Genomic DNA, 13,001 nt, shown 5'->3' with positions numbered 1-13,001 from the left:
AAAGCAGGGTTCTGTCGCCTTTGGACCGCCGTTTACAGTGTTTTCTTCACCGAGAGAAGCGAGTGGGACCAGCAGAGTTCTGGAACGGTTGTGCTTGGACGCCTCGGGGAACTCGTGATGCTCGCGTCTCTTGCGAGAAAGGTGTGATCCGCCCCCCTCGACCTCGTCACTGACTACAGGGTTTCCAGCAGGCAGAAAAGGTTTCTCGTGTCCCTCGTCCTTTTCTTTTCAATCGTTGTGTTATCTCCCACTTCCAGAGCCCAATCAGCAACACAGTCTGTGTAACCCCCCCTCGCCTTCCGCCGGTGCTGACGGCGGTCGCAGGCTCTGTAACCCGCCGTTGCTGGATTTTTTGACTGGTCGTTATTATCACTCTCTCGCTTTCATCGCACTTGATCCTTCGTTTTGAGGCAATCTTCTTCTGCTTTGCACACGCCAAGTGGCGTCGAAGCGCAGTGCGCGCGCGCCAGACAGCGATTCAAATCCTCGTGAGGGGGGGGGACGTTTTCTCCCCCCTCTTTTTTTGCGTCTGTTCCTTTTGCCTTCATCCTGCAGTTTGTCTCTCTCGCCGGCTATCTGTCGTCCAGTTTTCCTTCCTTTCCCATTTTCTCGCCTCGATTTTCCAGAGCTTTTTCTCCGGCTGTGAGACACTGGGGTAGCCACGCTCCTCCAGGCTCCGCCGGCCCTCGCGCACCTCCTCTTCGTGCTCTAATTCGGAGGCTGCTCGCCTTCTATAACCTGCAAAGTGTCTAGGCTAGAAAACAAAAAACATATCGCTTTGTTCAGAAACGTCGGGGAAGGAAACTGACCGTGTACACTGGGCTGAATAACGCACGGAGACTCAGTGGGGAGCTGTTGCTGTTTTCTCGTCGGCGTTCGGGCTCGTTTTCCGCAGCGACGCGGGGCCGGAAGAGAAATCTCCAGGCAGAGCGACGACTTTGCTGCGTGAAGAGACTGGGGAAGCGGCCGGGCGGCCGAAGGGGGAAAATGCCGAGGCCTCAGCGTACAGACACCCGTGAACTGGAAAGCCTGACTGATGCTTTTATTCTCGACATTGGTAAGGCGTGGTTGATTAACAGGGGCAACCTACCTGCTTGAAAAGCCTGCCTAATGACATGCAAGATCCGCCTACCTCCCTTGTTTCCTTCTGCATGCCCCTGCTGTCTTTTATGTGCCGCCACCTTCCCGCCATCTCGAATCTCCTCCCCCCCCTCCCCCCCCTTTCTCCCCCCTTTCTCCCCCCCGTTGTCCCGTGTCTCCGCACCTGTGCATCCGTTTACCCCTCGTCGAGTTCCGGTCCCGCCACTGTCTGTCTGGTTGTTTTCGCGCGCGCTCTATAATTGCTTCTTGATGCGGGGGTGCGCCTCTTTCTCTGTTCTCTCCGTTTTCTGCGTGACTCCCGAATAAAGACGTCTTGTGTGTGTGTGTGTGTGTGTGTGTGTGGCTGCGTTTCCCGTCAGGCCCCAACTCAGATCGTTCGCGCAAACGGCTCGAGGTTTTCCGGTATCTCCGAGGCTTGATTGTTGAGACCTTCCGAGAGTGGAGAGTTCGACAGTGGGAAGCACAGCGGGACGCGCGCGTCGCCTCCTCCTCTCCTGCCTCTTCCACACACGGACAGCTCCACTCAAACGAAGAAGGCCGGGTCCCAAGGGGAAGTGGAGAAGAGAAAGCTGCAGGGGAAGAGGGAACACGCGAAAGCGAACCCACTCAAGGACAGCCGCGGCAGGATTCGGCCTCGGCGCCCGGCGATGCGTGCAGCTGTCCGTGCTGTGTTGGGCACCGCAGAAAAGATGGGACAGGGGCGGGGAAGAAGACTGCTTACTGTCCGGTATGTAAACGCCCAAGACGAGAATCAGACGTAGAGACACACAGGGAGGACAAGGCAGAAGGCAGCGGCGCGTCGGGATGTGGCGAGGCCTCGAACGACGCGGAGCAGCCGAAGACGAGAGGGGGCGGGGCAGGCGAAACACCAGAGTGGTGTTTGTGTGAGGCGGGGGGATCTGGAGACGGCGCCGCGTCCTCGCAGAAAAATGGCGCCGGACCGACGGGCGTGGGCGTCTCCGTTGCTGGGCTCCAGTCTCCAGCGAGCGACCGCGAGGGGCCCTCGAGTGGAGACACTCGGGCGGTGTGTCAGTGTCGGTGTTGTCGAGTTCGAAGAGCGCAAGGGCCAGAAAGAGGCTCTCCAGATCGGGACAGCAGACGCGCGGGGCGCGAGGATACAGACGCCTCGGCGCCGCCGGAAGGCTCGACGTTGCGAGATCGATGTGCGCAGTCGGCAGCGCCTTCTGGATGCGCCGCCGACGGAGGCAGCACGGCCGCGGGAACGCGGATGACGTCGGCTCTGTCGTGGGCCGGTTCGCCTGTCTCCTCGGCGTCGGGTTCCTCGTCTGTGCGGATTCCGACGCCGCTGGGGAGGGGAGCGTCGGAGTACCGCGCGGAAGAGGACGAGATCAACATCACTGTGTATCGCTACGGCTCCTTCCCTCTGCGCACCTTTCTCCCAGACGGCGATCTGGACATTGGGATCATCTCGTACAACCGGCGCACCGGCGTGGTGGAGGGCGAGGAGGAGAGCGACGCGCTGCTGGCTGTGCTCTTGGACAAGTTCCAGAGGGAAGACGTGAAGACGCACAAGACCTTTCCGCTGCGGGAGGCTTCGCTCGTCGACGCCGAGGTCCGCATTCTCAAGTGCATCGTTAGCGGCATTGCAGTCGACGTTTCCGTTAACAAAGTTGGCGGCTGCTGTTCCCTGGTCTTCCTCGAGTTGGCCGACCGGCGGATTGGGCGCCACCATCTGTTCAAGCGGTCGGTGTTGCTCATCAAGTCCTGGTTCGCCTACGAGTCGCACCTCCTGGGGAGTCGCTCCGGCCTCCTGGCGACGTACTGCGTGGAGGCTCTCGTGCTCCACCTGTTCCACGTCCTTCCCGCCTCGCTCTTGCCGACGCCTCTCCATCTGCTCTACCACTTCTTCTCGTACTACTCGTCTTTCCACTGGGACCGCTACGCCGTCACGGCCTGCGGGCCTCTTCCCCTGACTTTCATCACCCGCGCCTCCTCTGTACCGGACCGACGTGGGGGCTCCGCGCCGCCCCCGCCGTCGCTCTCTTCCCGGCGCAGCTTCGGCCCGCACGCCGCGCCCGACGCGACCGCGGCTCTGCCCCAAGGCCCCGCCGCGCAGCTGTCGCCGTCCGTGCTCGACGGCCTGCTCGACTCAAAGGGTCAGGCCGCGCCGACTCCGCCGCTGTCTCCCTCGTCCCTCTCGACTGCCTCGGCGTCGCGCCCCAAAGCCGAAGAGCCGCAAATCGGCAAACCGGCTCCGCCGGTCGGCGCCTCCGCGCCCCGCCGGCGCGGCGAGCCCGGACCTGTCTCTGCGCCCGACGGCGGCGCGGGCGCCACGCAGGCCCCAGGCGGCCGCTTCATGGGCGAACACTGGGTCGGGGTCGAGTACGAGGGGCGCGAGGCGCCGTGGCTGCTCGCGAGGCGCCAAAGAAAAGAGGAAAACGGGGCTTGGTCCGACGGCGACGACGATCCCCAACTGGAGCGCGCTGCGGTCCTCATGCTGCTCATGCAGCAGCAGCGCGGCGGCGTCGGGCCCCACCACGCCCTCACGCTCCCTGGCAGCCACGCAGCGGACATCGGTTTGCCCTTGGCGCATGTAGGCCGAGCGGCCGCTTCGGAAGTCGTCTTGCAGGCTCAAGGACCGTCCATGAATATGGCCCGAATGATGGAGAGCGTCGAATTCGTCGAGGAATGCAGATACAGGTAAACTCAGACGCAAAACAGACACCACAACAAAAAGACAAGCGAGAGAAAGGGAAGCGAGAGAGAGACGGGTTTAGAGGGCGGGATGCGGAAAGCGGGGCTCCAGAGAAATCTTCAGTGTGAATCAGCCGAATCAGTCGCTGCGATATGAAGGCGGAGTGCGTCGAAGCGTGGGAGGCACTTCAGATCTAAGCTGAACATCGGACGCCAGCGTAGCGTAGACGAACCCGGGTGCGAAGCAAGGCGGTCGAGAAGAACCCTGGCGCCAAGCTTTTTCAACACCGTTGCGAAGAAGCCGCAGAATCACGATGAGGCTACCCGGCACACTTTCCATGTGGATGCATGCGAGCCTGTGTGTCTGTCGTCGATTTTGGTCGACCCTGTGGGCCGCGCTGTTCAGGTTCCGGCACTCGTACGGCGCCTACGGGGCTGCGACGGCTCAGCGGGGACCTGGCGCGCGTCCGTTCCCTGCTTTTCCCGTCGCCGGGGCGAGTGCGTCAACTTCTGGGCACCCTGGCGCCGGCTACGGGGGCGGGGGTAGCGCCTCATCGACGCCTTCCCACTCCTCGTCTCTTTCGTCCTTCTCGAATCGAAGGTTCCCCCCCGCGGGGCCTGCCGCAGCTTCCGCGGGCGGCCACGCGCCGGGCGCTGCAGGCGCGCCTGCGGGTGGAGCCCCGGGTTGGCGAAAGAGTCCGTTTCTGTTCCGCAGCATGAATGTCGTCGACCCCCTCCACAACGGGAACAACCTGGCGCGGAGCGTGAGCGAGACGGCCTTCTACCGCCTCTTGCATGCGATGAAAAAGGGCTTGCAGGCGCTCACGCACATTCTCGCGACCGGCGACGCGGCGCGGTTCCGGACGCTGTTCTTGCCGAACTCGTACCAGCTGTTGGACCGCATAAAGTCGCCGGATGTTGCGTATCCTGTTCTTCGCCCGCTGATCCTGTTTCCTCTGTCCTCGCCGTCTCTCGGCAGGCCCGCGCTCGCTCTGTCCCACCCCCGTCTTCCGCTCGCGTCGCCCCGCCCCGACCTTCACCACCCGCCTGGCCAGGCGGCTTCGCCGTTCGCCTATCCGTCTTCTCTCCAAAAGCACGCCGTGGCCGCTCCAGGGGGCGGCGGGGTGGAGGCGGAGAAGAAGCGCGACCTCGCGCACCCCCCCGGGTGCGCGTCTGCTCCGGCGTCCACGTATCCGCCGTCCGTCGCGTCCTCGGGGGACTCTGACTGCCTGTGCCGCTGCCACTCCCACGCGGGGCGCCGAGCGGGAGCGCGGAAGGGAGAGAAAGACGTTTTCTCGCCGCGAGAGCGTCCCGAGAAGGCGAGCTCGTACTCCGACGTAGAACGCGACGCGCGCGGAGACCCCAAGCCAAACAGAGAGCGGCGGCGATCTCTCAGTCGCTCGGCGCCTCAGAGTCGGAGGTCTCCGCTCCTGGCACCTTCCGCAGCGTTGCCTGCGATGGCGCGCGATGCGGCCGCCGAGGAGCGCAGCAGATGGCGTGGCGCGCGAGACGCGGGCGGGGCGAAGGCGGAGACGGGAAAGGAACCAGCTTCGCGGCAGGATGGAGTCGCAGAGAGCGAGACACGGGGCGAGACGGGAGAGAACGGAGGACCGGGGGACTGCGCCCTGGCAGAGGAAACAGGAAGCCGCTCTGTCCTTCCGCGGGTCCGGAACCAAGACGCATGCGAGGCGAGGGCAAACGCACCTTTCCCGGTTTCGAAGGACAGTGGCGGGGCCGAGGAGCGCAGGCGTCCGCGCAGTTCTTCCTTGGGCTCGGCAACGGGAGACCAGCCGGGGAGTTCGCCACGCAAAGCCCAGCGCCTAGAAGGACAGCCAGAGACAGGCGGGCTGTGTGGGGGGAGCGGTGGTGCGGGCGCATCTCCTCGCGGCTCGGCGGTGTCTCCGAAGGAAGAGGAAGGAGTCCTCGACTCCGATCCGCATGCGTCGTCGGCAGGGCAAGGTCGCGACGCCGGCGCGGGCTCGAGCTCCGAGGAGGATGACTCGGACAATCGGTTGTACGACGCACTGCTGGAGGAAGAGAAACTGTCCGATCCGTTGACGCTCGGGGACCTCGAGGCTGCGAGTCTCCTGGATCTGTGTCAGCTGCTGCGTCAACCGAATTCGCTGCATGCGCATCTTGTCCATGCCGCCGCGCTTCCTCCCCCGTCCGCGTCTCCCGCGTGTGAGGCGTCTGCCGCGTCGACCGCCCCGGCCCCGGATGCAGGCGCTGGCAACGCAGCGGAGTCTCGCGGCCACCAGGGGGCTCCGGCGGTTTCTGGCGAGACTGCGGTCGGGACGCGAGGCGACGAAGTCCTGGGAGACATCTGCGGGTTGGGAGTCGAAGTCTGGAGACGGCGCCTCGAAGAGATCGCCGGGTTCTTGAACGGAGACACGCCCCGTTTGGGCCACAAACGAGCCGAGGACGGCGACGGTGCACCAGGGAAACCGAAGCGGAAGACGCGGAGCGCCTGCGAGGCCGAACAGGCGCACGCGGACGGCGTGGGGGCTAGTGATGTGGAAGAGGCTCTGAGCAAGATGGGCGTCGACGAAACAGAGAAGAGCGAACGCGGCGACACCTCACTGCCGCCGCATGCGGCGAGGCAATCGAATCGACCGGCCGGGGCTTCTGCGTCGGCGCCTGGAGAATCGGGCGGCGAACACGAGCAGAGAGTGGGGGCCAGCGGTCGTGAAGGCGCGAGCCCGACCGCGGGAAACGGGGACGACCGCGGACGGAACGGACGGCAGCGGCGCAAGGACAGTTGTGAGCCGACTTCGTCTCCGCCCGCTGCCTCTTGGCAAGAGTCGCCAGCTTCCGCTGCCTGTGCCGGGTCGAAACTTCGGCCTCGTCTCCATCTTCTTCTGCCTCTCTGCTCGCCACGCGTCTTCCCTTTCGGGCCTCATGCGTCTTCGCCTCCGTCGCCCGGTTCGGCCCGGACCCACTCCGCGCCCAGCTCGGAGTCTTCCCTTTTAGGCTCGCGGCACTCGCTGCCGCACCCGCGCGAGGGGTCGGACATCTGCAGCCTCACGGGACTGTCAGCAGGCTCTTCGTGCCCAGGCGGCGCCTCTGGTGACTCCGCAGCCTGCGGGAGCGGCACAGCTGCGACGGCTGCAGGCTTGCCTTCGCGGCACGCGAGCGCGCCAGGGGCGTTTCCCACCTCTGTCCTTGGGGGACAGGGCGTGATGAACCCCACAGGGTCTGCTGGGGGCGCGTCGACTCCGTTCGGGGCCTCGTCTTCTCGCCCCGGTCCTGCGCCGTTGCCAGTGCCCGCGGCGTACGCCTCCGGGAGCGGCATCTACGGATCCTCACAGTTTGTAGGTTCGGCTGCCGGAAATGTCCACTCTCACGGCCCGCGCCGCGCGCACGGCGCGGCGATCCTCTACAGTGGAGGCGGCCTGGCCTTGACTGGGACTGCTCTAGGCGACTCTCTGGCGCCAGCGGGGGGCGGCGTCGGCGCAGGCGCGTCGGGGGCTCCCGGCGCGACCTTCCGCCCGGCGCCCGTCCCGCAGCGCCCGCCCCAAGGCGCCCATTCGCTCGTCTCGGGGCCTGGAGGGCGTCCGCGACGGCGGAGCATGACCAGCGCGTTGCAGAGTGCGGTTGGAGAAGACGCAGCTGCGGCGCGCGGCTCTCACACGGGCCGAAGTGAGACGAGTGCCTCCAGGTGGAACGTGTCTCAAGCGGGGATGATCAGTGCGCCCGGCTCCGTCTTGGCTGCGGCGCCTCCGCTCGTGCTGCGCCCTCAAGGGGCGAGTTCCGGCGGCGAGAGCGGCAGGCTCCTTTCTTCCGAGAGCCGCAGCAGCTCGAGGCAGAAAGCGTCGCCCTCAGGCGACAAGGGCGGTTCTGGAGGGGCCGACAAAGGTTCCCTCGCGATGGCGAGTGTCCCGCCTCCGGGCGCTCTGCAGGTGCCCGCCGCGATCCGGCAGCAGGGCGCGGCGCAGGACGGCAGCGGGTTGGGCGACTCGAGGACAGAGACACGGGGATTTGCGACTGGGATGTCTGCAAACTCGGATGGGTCCGCTAACGACGGGTCCGAATCGGTATCTGGAAGTCCGGCGCCTTTCGCACCCGCCCTCGTGGCTTCTGCCGGGGCGGAGGGTGGAGACGGCGATGCCTGGCCCGCCATGGTGCGCAGTGCCTTGGGAGAGATCAGCCTCGCAGCCTCGCGCTCCAGAGCCTCGTCGGTCCTCAGCAGCGAGCAAGGCAACGCGGCCACCGGCTTCCGCGGCAGGTCGTGGGCGTCCGTGGCGCATGCTGCGGCGCGTTTGTCGAGTGCGGATCTCCGTGATCCGTCGGCGGGGACGTCGGGGCCAAGCGGAGGCTGCCTAGCCTCCGCAAAAGCGAACGAGAGCCGCTTCAAGCGGAGCAGCAGTCTCGCGGGGGTGGGTGGAGCCCGCGAGCAGAGGGACAAACCCGGTGGGGGGAGGGCGTTGCCGTCCCTTGTGCCCGGGGCCTCCCAGACTGTTTCCGACGCCGGACCCCGGGGCAGTGCAGATGCCCGAGAAAGGCCGCATCGAGGCAGCGAAGAAAGAAGTGAAGTTGTGGCAGAAAAGAGCTGCGTGGCGAATGGCGGCAGCGGTCCGTCTTTGACGGGTCCTCAGGCGGGGACATATCTTCACTCGGCGGCCGCCTCGGGTGCACGTGAGTGGAGTGACGCGGGAGGGCGCCTCTCTCGCGACGATGGGCACTTTTCTGGCGTACACCTCAAGGCGGACGGCACGACCCGTGCCGAAGTGTCTCCGCGAAGCGGCAGAGCCCGACAAGCCCAGGAGACAACTTGGAGCAGCGTCTGTACGCCAAGAGCCGCTCCTGTGGCCCAAAGCGACTGTGGACTCCGGCGCGACGCGGGGCGCTCTTCCGGGCAAACTCGGGGCGACTCCGACGTGGCGACGCAGGATCCCCCGCGGTCTCAGTCGGTGCCTTCTCACTCTGCTGCCCGCGCGTCGAGTGCCGACGACGGAGAGCCGACAGCAGAGGCTGCGCATGCGGCTTCAACTCGCGGGACGAATGCAGTCGGCGTGCCGGGGGCTGGGGACCGACAGGGTGGCGTTTCGGCCGGTCCTCCGAAAGCGCCGTCCACGTCGAAGCGTTCCACGCATGCAGGCGACGCCGGGGGCGGCGTCTGGCCCTCGGCCTCGGCGGATGTCTCGCCCAGCCACGCGCAGGGTTTTGGCCGACTCGACGCTCCACAGGCGCCAGACTTCAGCCCAGACGACACCGTCTCGTGGCCGTTTCTGCCTTGTGTCCAGCTCTCGCCTTCGCTCAGACAGGGACGCCGCAGCAGCCTCGGCAACGCGCAGGACAGGCGTGGCCAGGCGAGCACTGAAAAAGGCCGGCCGCAACGAGCGCCTGCGTGGGTCGTGCCGGTGCAATTGCCTTCGCCGATTCACAAGACGCGTGAGGTTCCGGCGTGCTCGTGGGGATTCGAGCCGTCTCCGGTGTCGGTCGCCCCCGTGCTGCCAGGACGAGCGGGGGAGGGACGGAACGCCTTGATGCCTGGGCAGGAGCTGGCGAGTTCCCACGAGCCGCGGGGGCATCGGCGGCGATCCTGCGATGAGTCAGCTTTGGCCGCGGAGGCAAGTCTAGGAAAAAGCGGGCGGCGCGGCACAGCGGAAGAGACCGACCGGATGCGAAGTGTGGTCACTCCGGTGTGCGTCCCACCTGCGGGTCGGGCGCGAGACGGCGTTGAGGGCGGACGCAGGGAGGCCTGCAGGCGCCGCAGCGAGGGTGCAAATGCGGAGGCTGCGTGGACACGCGAGACAGAGGAGACAGCGGGTCTTCGGAATAAAACTGAGCAAGGCAGTTCAGTGGCCGGGGAGGCGAACCCGAACGCGAGTCCGTGGATGCCAAACAGCGGTGTCGTCCGGGAGGGAGTGAACAAGATGCCCACCGGCTCGGGTTCAGGGCCCGGAGTGGAGGAATCCGCGTCGGTCGCTCCCGTGATTCTTCCTTCCCGATTCTCCGCGGGCCTCTCCGCTCCAGCGCCTGTCTCGATCGGCGCCTCCACTGCTCTCCACGGAGCTCCCTCTTTCGCCGCAGTCGCGGCCGGTGCTTCGACGGGCGGCGGGTCGGGCAGGAAGCAGGGGAGCCCAACTAGCCCCGGTGTCGGTCGCAGTCGGAGCAGCACGGCTCTAGCAGGTATGTCCTTACCAGAGGTGGAGAAAGGCGCAAAGCCCAAACAGCCTGCCGGAGGCCACAGTGGCGGGGAGCCTGGAGAGCGGGAGGTTCGTGGAGAGCCAGGGAAAACCGCGGCAGGTCGAGAGGAGGGAGACCGATCCGGATTTGCCCCTGGTCGCGGAGGAAAGGCAAATGCCCCCCAGGTGCCGGGTTTCGAGATCGGGGAAACCCAGTTGTCTGCTGTCTCCTGTGCGGCCGGGACGTCTCCAGGTTTCCTTGAGAAGCCTTCATCAGGTAGCCGTCGCCCGTCTGTCTCGGTTGAGAGCCCGTTGCTGTCCTCCGATACCTCGTTTCCCGTCCCAGTGTCTCCTTTTTCTGCGGCGCCGTCCCGAGGCTCGGCCGTCGCCTCTGCCGCGCAGGCGCCTGCCCGGAACTGGGCTGCAGTCGTCGTGAGTCCGCCGAAAACGGCCGCGTCGAAAGGCTCCCAGGCCGGGCCGGGCAGAGACGCGGTCGCGTCTCCGTCTTCGGCCGCGGCTGCATCATCGCCTGCCGCTGCCGCTGCCGCCCAAAGAAGCAAAGCAAACAGTGACGCGGTCAGTCCCGCGAAGAGGGGGACTCACCGCGAAGAGGGATCGTTGGGCTCCAAGCCGTGGTCCGAAATCGTGGCTCTTGCTGAAGCCGGGCGCGACACGTCCTTCGCCTCCACAGGGCCCAAGGCAACCGGCAAGGCGCCTGTCTCCACTCTGGCCCAGCAGGAGGCGTCGTCGGAGCATCCGACCGCGGAAGAAGGGAAAGACACAGAGGGTGAGAAAGGAAGAGGCGAGGACGGCGAGAAGGCGGACCAGCGACAGGATGCCCCGGCAGTCTCCAGCGACGCTACGGCTGGCGAGCCGCCTTCCAAGCCTCTGTTGCTTCTTTTTTCGGAGGCGCTGAGGAAATCGCTACCCGGCACCTGCGTCTCCGAGCGCGACGAGGGCATGCCGCGCAGAGCGTCCCGTGGAGACAGCTCTGAAGATCCTACAACTTTCGCGTTTTCTCCGAAACGTCTCTCGTTTCTCTCGGGCTCGTCGCTGAGTGAAAATCCGGCGTCTCCGAGGGACGAGAAAAAGTCGAGGCCAAAGGCCACGCGCGACTCACCCAGTTCCCCCCTTCGCCGGTTTTCTCGCAGTGCCGCTGACGCCGAGACTAAAGGCGACGATCACCTCCGCAAAAGCAGTGTCTTGCAGTCGTCAACTTCTTCGTCTCCCTCGTCCCGGTCTGCCGTTCGTCGAGAGGAAGAGGAAGAGCGAGGCAACTGGCGGGGAAAGAATCACGCCGAAGACAGGCGGAGCAGCCAGGGCGAGAGAGCCGCGCGAACGGTTTCTCCAAGAGAGTGCGAAGGGCGAAAGGGTTCAGGAGACGGCGACAGTGAAGCGCCGTCCACGCCGTCCCGGCACTCCGCAGCCTTCGGGAAGGCAGCCTTTCATAGTCCGACTCGGAAGGCAGATCGCAGCCTCGATTGGGGGCGAAGTGATGACGTCGATCCCCCGCATTCCTTCTCGCGAAAGGCCTTCTTCTCGGCGAGGACCAGAGGCGTAGAGGAGGACGTGAACTGGCGAAGCACACCAGCTACGCCTGGGAGCTCACGTGGAGGTGCCGTGTCATTCGCGGGTAGCGATGGGAGACGCATGCTGACCGACCGGAGTCCAACGGTGGCCGCGGCCCACACAAGCCCGTTCGGCTCCGACGAGGCAGAGGCGGGGACTGCCAGGCGCGGCGAGGACAGTCGACGCTGTGGAGACTCGCGGCGCTGCGCCACGTTCGCCAGTCTCCTGTCTCAGGTCAACAACAGACGCCCCAGTGGTGCCGCGGCGGGCCAGCGAGGCCGAGAAGCACATGACGAGACCAAGAAGGAGAGCGGGAAAGCAGACGCAGTGTCGTCAGTCGGGGCTCAACAGGGCCGGCTCGTGCGCGGGGCGTGGACCAGAGAAGCGTTGTTTCAAAGGCCGGAAGTCCTCTCAGCGATGACCCCCGAAGAAAGGCAAATCGAACTCGAACAAAGCAAACAGCAACTCGCGGAGCTACAGGAAAGCCTCATGTGGAAGGTATGTCCATGTGTTTTTTCTCGAAACACAAACGCGTGTGCGTGTCGCTTTGCACCTGCCTTCGGGGGGGCCAGAGAGAAAGATCGACAACTCGAGCTAGGCGTGGCAGGCGTGTGTGTGTGTGTGTCGCGGGAGCGAGCGAAGGTCTGTGGCGTGCATCCGAAACCGTTTCTCAGCTCCGACGCGCTTCTCACACGACGCGGTTTCTCTTTCGCCCTGTGAAGCCACGGAACAGACGTGTCCTCGTGCCCACAGTTTGCCGGGACGCCTCGTTGACAGTGCACCGGGTCGACAGAGTCAGCGAGAGTCCTCGCCCTTATCGCCTTGTGTTTACAGACTGCCACAAGCAAACGGGACAAGAAAAAGGCCTCGGCGACAAACAGACGCGTCGAACGACAACTCGCTTCGCTCGAATCGCTTATCGGGGTAGGTCTGGAGTTTCCGTTGTTCCGAGGACACAGAAGGGCGGGACGCCCCACGTAGACTTGCTGTTGTGGGGATCCTTGTATCCTTTGTTTCCTCTCGAGTTTTAGATCCGAAGGGCGCGTGTCATCTCGAAGCCGAGGCCCGTGTGTAACTTGGGCACGGCGCAGCCTGCATGCAGCGGCGCGTGCAAAAAATCGGTCCACGTTGGCTTATGCACTCACGCCCCTAAGAGGAAAGCGTGTACCTCCGTAGACAGATGAAAACGGTGGATGTTCGGGGCATCGGATCCTATATCGCGTTGGATGCTCCTAGAGCGCAAGCGTCCGGAAGAAAGCGTGCGTCGCTCCCTTCGTGCGTGTGCGTTGTGATGGGTTTATGCACTGTGTACATGTCAAGCGGCATATCAGGCTCCAGCTTTCTCGCCGGGGCCATGTGGGGGTTTCAGGCGCAGGGGTTGTCTCTGATTCCAGCAAAGGTTCAATGGGAATCCTCTTGAGGTGTGTGTCTGCTGCTTTCCTGCCTTAGATCCTTTCCTCCATGGGGGCTTCAACTGGCGGTGAAGCTGCGGGAAAAATCAACGAAGTCCCAGCGACGGTCTCTTCCCCACCGACGTCGTCTCATTGA

At 65.0% G+C, this 13,001-nt stretch overlaps 1 protein-coding gene across 1 annotated transcript; it reads left to right on the top strand.

Annotated features, from left to right (window-relative positions):
• Positions 1-987: 987 nt before the first annotated feature.
• Positions 988-13,001, top strand: NCLIV_052020 (hypothetical protein; the record flags this gene model as incomplete). The annotated part of the gene is made up of 5 exons (XM_003884755.1): positions 988-1,057; positions 1,461-3,762; positions 4,163-11,951; positions 12,288-12,377; positions 12,903-13,001. 5 exons carry the CDS (start codon positions 988-990, stop codon positions 12,999-13,001), a joined length of 10,350 nt encoding a protein of 3,449 aa, XP_003884804.1.

This window comes from Neospora caninum, chromosome X (assembly GCF_000208865.1).
Source record: "Neospora caninum Liverpool complete genome, chromosome X".
Taxonomy (NCBI): domain Eukaryota; phylum Apicomplexa; class Conoidasida; order Eucoccidiorida; family Sarcocystidae; genus Neospora; species Neospora caninum.
This window is presented reverse-complemented; position numbering and strand designations above follow the sequence as displayed.